The 9,199-nt window shown below is 44.6% G+C and overlaps 1 protein-coding gene across 1 annotated transcript; it reads left to right on the forward strand.

Moving 5' to 3' along the window:
- Positions 1-1,419: 1,419 nt before the first annotated feature.
- Positions 1,420-2,522, forward strand: LOC147459713 (thylakoid lumenal protein (Mog1/PsbP/DUF1795-like photosystem II reaction center PsbP family protein)). Its single transcript, XM_086510925.1, has one exon. It carries the CDS (start codon positions 1,535-1,537, stop codon positions 2,330-2,332), a length of 798 nt encoding a protein of 265 aa, XP_086367051.1. The 5' UTR covers positions 1,420-1,534; the 3' UTR covers positions 2,333-2,522.
- Positions 2,523-9,199: the final 6,677 nt, after the last annotated feature.

Consider the following 9,199-nt stretch of genomic DNA (forward strand, 5'->3'; position numbering starts at 1 on the left):
TCTTCTGAAGCGCACACAAGGCGAAGTGGTTAGGACATGTGCCTCACAAGGGCGAGGTCACGTGTTCAGATCCCACGAATGCAAAAGGGGGTATCTGAGATTACTTTCGAAATGCGGGTACCCAAGATTACTTTTTGTGAGTCTCGCGTACTTGAGATTACAAAAAATAACCTTGGATACCCGTATCCTAGATCTACGGCCTGTAATCCCCTCACTATAGATCCCAGCCTCCCATGCCCATGTCACTTAGTCTCGAGGGCCGATCTGATGGTGGGCACTTACAGGGCAGCAGGCGGATAAGGCAGAGGTGGCATCGACGTGCAGCAGGGCAGTGTAGCTCGTGTCAACAACAACAACCCAGGCTATGGATGACGTGTAGCACACAAGGCAACCAGGGGCAAACTACATAAGGGCGCTGGTTAGCGGGCAATTGCAGTGAGGCCGAGCCATTGACGGCATCGCGAAGACGAGGGAGACGACGACGCAAGGGCGGGCATGTGTAGGGCAATAAAGTGGATAGGGCAGAGAAGGCGCACGGTTAGCCTGCGAGACGAGCGATAGCACTAGGACGACGCGAGGAAAGAGAGAGCTTACGAGAGTGGGAGGAGAGAGAGCTTGTGTGTGTGTGTGTGTGAGAGAGAGAGAGAGAGAGAGAGAGAGAGAGAGAGAGAGAGAGAGAGAGAGAGAGAGAGAGAGAGAGAGAGGTTGCTTTGTTAGCTATGGCACACGAGCTTTTGCAATTCGTCTTCTTCGTAGAAAAATTGATTTGCCTTATCCCTCCAATTCTCATTAATCCAATCATGTGTGGATTAAGGTGTATGTGGACGTGTTCACATGGGGAACCACACCTTCATCTAATATACCGATGCTAGAACTTGGCAATGCCACTCTAGCCGCTCCGCATGAGAGGGTAAGGTCGCTAGCTCTTCACACAACCTTTAGATAATGAGGCCTACCCCTCATTCCTGAACCTTATATAATAGTATGGCCTGCCGTTCACATTGGTCTGGTCGCTCGGGCACTTCGGTCGGGCGGTCTCTCGACGAGAGTGAGCTCCATCCAAGGAGTGAGAAGTAGAATGTTGAGGGAGTGAGTGGGAGTTTGAGAGGTAGGGAACATGGGGATTCAAGATGGCGGGCATGCAATGTAAGCATTAACAACTCTCTTTGGACGTGCACACGCTTTGGCCAAATTTAGGACACGATGCTAATGGCGTGGTGAATTTTTGATGCAGGGAACACATCACACCAACCACAATGATGGAGGGAGGAGTCACAACATGAGTAGAATTCTCATTTCTATTTTACTATCCTTGAGAGAAGTTTCAATGTATTCTTAATCATAGCATGGGAATAAACCCGCAAATCACAAACTGGAACTTATCCTACAACAGCTTTGAAGGCCCAATCCACTCAGGAGCTTTGAAGACCCAAAGCAAATTTGATGGTCAAAGTCACTCAAATGGAATCAAAATGTAATAAATTGTTTGAAAACTGGATAAACTGAACAGCCAACAGAAGCCAACAGAGCAGCCATGGCTACTGTGCTGAGCTCATGTGCTTGTTCTTCCGTTGCCAGGGCGCCATCTGTAGACAACGTGTCTCGGCGATCTCATCCAGCGGCCTTAACAATCCGTGCCTCTGCACGCTCTTCTCTAGAGCAAGACTCAGAGCCTAGGGCAGCGAGACCTGTTGGAGGCGCCAGGTTGCCAGCCCATCTTGCTGCTCTTACTGCAGCCGCCCTGCTCTTGGCCTCTTCTCCATGCCCTGTTCTCGCAGAGGACGCTGGACCTGCTTTCAAGCAGTACTTTGGCACCGCTGCCAGTGCTTCAAGCTATGGTGGCTATGGGGGCAATGCTAATAAGCGTGATACAGCAGAATATGTGTATGATGTCCCAGATGGATGGAAAGAGAGGCTTATATCTAAGGTAGAGAAGGGCACAAATGGCACTGACAGTGAGTTTTTCAACCCAAGGCGCAAGTCGGAGAAGGTTTATGTGACTTTCTTATCTGGCTTCCGTCGTCTTGCAGCCCGAGACAGTGTGTTGGGTAATTTGGCCCTCTCTGATGTCAATCTGCAGGACATCATTGCCTCTGCTGAATCCATTGAATCGTTTGATCGGAAAGATCCCTCTGGTCAGCTCTACTACGACTTCGAAATAGATAGCCCTGTTGCTCATTCCCTAATTTCTGTCACTTGTGCCAAAAACAAACTGTATGCTCACTTTGTCAATGCACCCTCCAACGACTGGTCGAAGGATGCTCCTATGCTTCGTCACATCCACCAGTCCTTCACTACTGTTGGAGATACACCCCTGGAGGCAGCTTTTTGAATCAGATCATACTGTATACTAGCAGGTCTTTGTCTCTTTGTGTTGCTACCTTTGAATCCCTTATTTCTCTATGTACGCTTTCATACTTTTCATAGTCTTGCAAGAGTTGTAACATAACTAGACAGGCTTTCAGGTTACAATGATTCTGTCTTAGTAGCTGTAAAATAAAATTGCGCTTCATTTTGCTTGATGTTGAAGAAAGGGCATGTTTTAGTTTCTTACATGGATGACTTGAAGACGTCACACACTGCATAAAGCACTTCTTGCAGCAAACAAATGCTCTCGGTTTTTCCTTGTTTTGATGACAAGTGTTTTCATGAGAGTTATGTGAGGTGCATAGCAGTTGATGGAGATGGCAAACAAGCTGCTATGTGTATGCAGTTTCTATCAGTTGGCATGTTTAGAGGCCCGAGGTGAGCTATGGGCCATCCAATCTGTTTGGATCTTTCTGGGGTGACTCTAGTTCTAGATAGATTGTAGGAGAAGTTCCTACATCTTGAATCCTGATATTCTTCGCCAGCCTTTTACTTATGATCATTTGCACCTCATCTATTGCTTTGGTTCTGAAACAGATGAACACAGGGAAGATCTCCGAGCTACTTGGATTACCTATGGACACACGTCAGACGAACCACCCTACTGTAGCACCATCTGATAGCACCTCCTAGCTGGGTAGCGTCTGAGGACATAGGTGTGCATCTGGAGGTCGTCCCTTACAAATGAGGCTTTGGTCTCCTTTTATAAAGTGGCCGATCACATTGGCTGGGTTCACACTACGTACGTTAGGACTTTGGACACCCATCCGGATAGTGTCATAGACTACGTCCCTTTTGCTGTGATGGGGACATAACATACCTCTCCCCTTAAGAACCATGGATGTTCTCATAAATGAAGTGGGGATACTAAGCTTTCAAAGCTCTAATTGATTCCCAAGTAGCAAACTTTTCAGGTTGACCTTTCCATCTAATTAAGTACTCATCATAAATACACCGGTGCGAATGATGTGGACAATGTTCTAGGACAGCCTCTGGTTGTCGAGGAATATATCTGGTTTCGATATCTTCCCAAGCATTTTCCTAATAGTGTCAGCTTCACCTAGTTTTCCTTTAAGGTGGCTAACATGAAATACTGGATGGACACTAATATCCGAGGGAAGAGCCAGTTCATAGGCAACAGGGCCAATTTTGTTTGTGATTAAGAATGGACCACAACTGAAAGCTTATAATGCTTTCCAATTCTCACAGTGACATCTTTGGGTATCTTCAAATAGGCCCATTGCTCACCGTTTAGAATCCTTGGAGACTTCTTTTGATTAGCATATGTAGTAACTCAATCACGAGCTGTTCTCACACTATTCGTAGCCAATACGAGCATTTCTTGCATATCATACAAAAAATCACGAGCTTGATGATTTTTTTGACTTTCTCTAAGTGAGCAACAATAGAGAATTTAGGCTCAAATCCATACATCAGCATGAATGGACTAAATTCAGTAGCAAAATGCTTACTACTATTATAGAAAAACTCTAATTGTGGAAGATATCTCTCCCAATCAGATTGTTTACAAGAGAACATAAGCCCTAAATATGTCTTCCAGCTTTTGATTCATTCTTTTAGTCTGTCCATTGGACTCGGGATGATCAGAGGATTCCATACTCAACTTCGTTTGAAGGTGAGCAAATACATCTCGCCAAAATCGTCCAGTGAACTTGGTATCCCGATCACCGACGATATCCTTTGGAAAACCATACAACTTATACAACTGTGATAGACTTGGACACTCCAAGCTAAAGATTTAGTGCAACACGCGAGAAAACTGAAAGAATTGAACAAAACTGAGAGAGAGACGACACGGCACGACAAAGTTCCGCGCTCAGATAGACTTGTCCCAAAGACTTGCACCCCCTCTTGGTATTTCTTTATTATTATGCTTCACAAAGTACAATGTCCGAGGGTTCTCTTCTCTCAACAGTGCTCCTAAGAAAATATGCGGGAGTGAGGCCTTAGCAATTCTTATGAAGGCCCCTAGCCAAAAGCAATACATGAAAAGCATCAAATCCAAAAGCATCTTGCTCTTAAAAGCTGGCACTGCTGGTTGCTAGCGCGTTATATGGAAATCCGTACAGCCACCATGTCATCAACGTAAAACGTGAGGGTCCGTTCAGCTTGCCATGTCCAGCTTGATTGGCGGGCATCTTGTACACCTGCCACATCAGCACGTTTTTATGCAAGGCTTGACTCTGAGAGTGTGTGGTCGTGCTTTATTTTAATTGTCTAGGCCTTGTCAGACAGGGTCCCATAAGTTGGCGAAAACTAAGCTAAAAAATTAGGCCACTCGACAAACCTTGTAAGTTTGGTAAAACTTCATTTGCCTTTTTCACTAGGGTTTGGATCCCTCTCTGTCCGGAGTCCATCCTTTAGGTCATGCCACTCACATCACTATCCCCTTCGAGATCTTAGATGAGAATCATGATCATTGTAACTTATTTAGCAATCACACCCGGACCGCGCTGATCTCTAACAGGTGTTTTGATTGACTAAATCTCGTTACTATCATATCCACATCACCCCTCAGGTGAACAAGACAGAAATGCTACAGTCATTTTGTCTTTCAAAACATGCACTCAAAACAATACATACATGAGAGAGCACATGTAACAGATTCATTTTAGGAATTCCACTTCTTTACATAAAGCCATTCAGCAGAATGCTGTCAGCCCATCAATATCTCTAAAATCCCAAAAGAAACCAGTGACTTTATTCCATCGAGGTAACCTGTGACAAAAAGGAGTGGAGTAACTTTCCTCTCCTCTAGTCCTCACCGCACTAGATTCAACCTATTGATTCATCAGTAACTCTTGGAATAGTTTGTGCTAGACCAAAAGCTTCAAGGTAAAGCTCTAAAATCTGAGGAGTATTTGCTAGGTTCTCCTCCTCCATCCATTTTTCATCCAAAGCCGGTCACGTTGACAAGTTTTTTTATGTGACTAAGAAAACGCCTAAAGATTTTATGGATGCTTGCCAACTTGTTGAAAGAAGTCGCATATGTATATGCCACGTACATACTCAAGCGTGCTCAATCAAGGTCACCATTATGTACATATCCCTTGGAGGGGTTGGACCCTTGTTTGCGACATCATGGTTTTCTAGAATTCCTCGTACATGATGTAAATACGCTTTTGAGTCTCAATAAAACAAGTGGAAGTATGGAGAATTCTCTCTCATGCGCAAAAACGTGATCTGTGTAGTCGCCCGTGCACCTCGGCTATATCCTTGCATATTTTATCTAGATCACGTGCATTGTGTATAGAAAGTGATGGATTCTGAAATGGAATGCTTTGAAATGCTTTGAGGAATCACTGTGACAAATTTGGTGATTTTTTGTAACCGTTTGTCCAATCCCCATCGAAAATGGGATTTTATAGGCAAAAATAGGTAAAAAATGGCTCAAAAATGGTAAAAAACTACTCAAATTTGGTCCAAATTGACCAATTCTTGACACATCAGTTCACATGCCGTGGAAAAAAAAAGGGGGGGGGGGGGGGGGGGTTTGCTTGCTAAAGTGAAAAAACAGAGAATTCATTACTATGAGAGAGGGAGCCAAGAGGATTCATGGTGGTGTGTGTGCAGTCCCGCACCCGTTTGTCACGTTGTTTCTCTTCTTCCCCACCTTTGAAGAGTGATTACACCTCTCTTGTCAATTTGATATTTAGGGATCATCTTGGGTGCTCTATGATTGAGCTTTTTTCCATGGTCATGGTGTTTTGGTGAAGAAGATAGAGGCGCTTTCTACATAGTCTGCGAGTGTGTGTGTGTGCGCTATTGGGGCTGCGTGTGTAAGAAAGAGTGGGAGAGATTTGGGAATTGAGTTGAGTGTGAGAGGATATGAGTATGTGTCTTTGTTGGCTGAACTTTTGATCACGTTGGGAGGACCTTCACATCGGCTTGGTTGGCGTCTGTTGTGATCCCAAGCCTCATCGTCACCGACTCTCTGCACACATCGTGGTGGGTTGGCTGAAGCTTGTAATCCCCACTAGTTGCCTCTTGATTCGAGTAAAGGAGGACCTATTTGGGTGAGTGAGTATCTATTCCAAGCTGCAAGCAGGCTATGCTATAGAGGTGAAACGCTTTCAGCCCTTCTTGTCAGTTTTTGGTGCCCCGTACTGAGGAGGGCAAGAACTCTATGCATACTTTTGGACTGCAGTTCTTGGAGTTGATGATGTATATGGTTGTGGGTCCTTTGGGACAGTCGCCTATGTATGTGCAAATTGTGGATAGCAGTTGAGGCGGTAATTGAATTGGATTGCAGTCTTTGTGGAGGGTCGTGAGGTTTTGTGAAGCCAAGCACTAGGGGCAGGGTTACCCAGGTCCGAGTGTGAGGTGGATTAGGTATTGGAGCAATCCATCGGCATCCCTTACCCTATCGACGTCACATGTAAGTGATTTTGTGGTGGACAAAGATGGCGCAAAACTTTTGTAAATTTCATGGATTGCCACATGAAGATGCTAATGCAATTGTAGAAAATATTGAAGTGGAATGCTTACTAGGTGGCATATGGGATCCTGTCGTTATGCTGCGTCTTTGTGGTTACACCTTGCAAGGTGATGTAAGGGGTGGTTGCAAGATTTTGAGGCACAAGCTCAAGCACAAAATCCACTAGTTGTGCTTGATTACAACCTAGTTAAGCATGCTTTTTTGAATCGCTTTAGAGAAGGAGGAGCCAGATATTGTTTGACATGAGATTCTAAATCATGTGTAGAAGGAGAATCAAAGTGTTGATGATTACCTGAAGCAATTTACACGTGTTTGGGATTGTTGGTGTGTATCTCTTGGAGATGAGACTCCACCAACCATGTTAAAGAAGAAGTGTTTTATTGCCAACTTCAAAGGGAGCTTAAAGCTCAAAGTGGAGTTAAGGAGACTAGCCACTTTTGAAGTAGTAACATAGCCAGGCAAAAGGAGTGGAAGACAGGGATTAAGTGAATATGGATAGTTCCTAAACTCAAATGCGTATGGAAGGGGCTTGTATATCCAATTGAGAAGGAGCGTAGGCATGGATCTGTGAGGGTCTTATGTATTGGTGAGTTGTCAGACATTTGCCGAGTTGTATATGCTTGGCATAAAGGGCAAGGATTGGGAGAGGCTTATATTGATGGTGGTGCCTGTCAAAAGACGGGCACCACGTGCCAATAGAAAAGAACAGACTGAACAAACTTTTAGCACTTCAATAACAACTGAACTGAAAGAGAGAGACGATACGCGACACGGAGTGGCGGAATTCCACCCTAGAGAGTATTGGCCCCAAACCTTGGCGCCCCTTTCGGTATTTCTTTATATTGCATCAACACAGTACAAGCCGGTACTCCAGACTTTGCACCTTCTCTAGGAAGCATGCCAGAGAACGAGCCCTAGCCTCATATTTAAAGGCCCTTGGCCTAAAAAGCAATTACAGTGAAAAGCCTTCAAACTCAAAAGCATTTGGTGCAAAAGCAATGCCAAAAAGCTATCAACGTAAATCACGAAAATCCGTACATCCTGCCACGTCATCAGCCAGCGCAAAACGCGGAAATCCGTACAGCCTGCCACGTCATCATGTCAGCGCAATTTTCGAAATCTGCCACGTCATCAATTTGTTACAGTGCCCAAATATGTGTAATCACACAAACCTGTGTGGAGAAGTTGGGACTTATTATTTCAGGTGGCTCAAAGTTTAGAATACGGTTGGCCACTCATGCTAAAGTCAAATGTTTGGGAGTCATCAAAAACCTTGAAGTAGAGGTATTTGATGTCAAGACACTCGTCAATTGTCATGTCATGCCTGCGGGCCTTGGAGATAGTGTAACAAACTTGGTCACTCCAAGTCAAGATTCTACCACGACACAGCAGAGATTCACTTCAAAACAATTCACAGTTCACAATTAATTCGACACGGTCCGGCAGAGTTTCGTGCCTAGAGATGTTGGCCCCAAAGATTGGCACTCCTCTCTGTATTTCTTTTTTGTATTAATCCGAGTTCAAAGTACGAGGGAGTGGGAGGGTTCTCACTCTCAGACTCTGCGTCCAGATGCTCTCCAGAGTGGGAGCCCAACCAATTATTTAAAGGTTTACAAGGGATGCTAAAAGTAAAGCCCCAAAAGCTGCGATCTTTTTAAAAATAAGTTTTCAAAATAAAGCAAAGCCCAAAAGCTGCCCAAAAATTGCGTAGAGCTTCAGCCTTGCTTTTTCGTACTACTACCGTACAATCCAGTGCAAAAAGCGGGGTTCCGTACGCTCTGCCACGTCAGCAGCTGTCATCGGATTTTTTGGCGCGAATTCCGGAGCCTATCGTACTGCCACATTAGCATTTCTGCCACGGGACTTCTTGTCAACCGGGGTGTGTGTGTGTGTGTCTCTGTTGCCTCTGGAGAATGTGTCCAGACCATGCCACATCACCAATTTGTGACATACCTCCCCCTTGAAAGTATTGTAATCTTCCTTGATTACGCCTGCAAAGCAGACAGAGGCCATAAACTGTCTTAGCAGACACTGACTGTTAGTACCGACGCACTAGGAACACACATCTAGCACATGTACCAATCAACAATCACATCACTTGACATCACGGGACATCACATGACAAACCACATTCAAAATTCATTCGGATCTCAGACCATGATTAATCGGCAGGGTATTTAGCAATCGCATCTAGATCCACTCAAGACTTCATAGATGCCCGATTAACTAATCCTTATTGCAACCATGTCTATCGAGATCTTTCAGACTGAAATGTTGCAGTCATTTCGTCTATCAGGTCCTGCACTTAAACAATTCAAGAACAAATCAGTATCATATTATCAGGAATTCCAGTTCATAAAGTCATACAGTAGA

This window comes from Adiantum capillus-veneris, chromosome 4, assembly GCF_014529385.1.
Source record: "Adiantum capillus-veneris isolate H3 chromosome 4, ASM1452938v2, whole genome shotgun sequence".
NCBI lineage: Eukaryota > Viridiplantae > Streptophyta > Polypodiopsida > Polypodiales > Pteridaceae > Adiantum > Adiantum capillus-veneris.

Bases quoted from the DNA above. Each gene is read 5' to 3' on its own strand.
- LOC147459713 (XM_086510925.1), top strand. From the start codon at position 1,535: ATGGCTACTGTGCTGAGCTCATGTGCTTGTTCTTCCGTTGCCAGGGCG.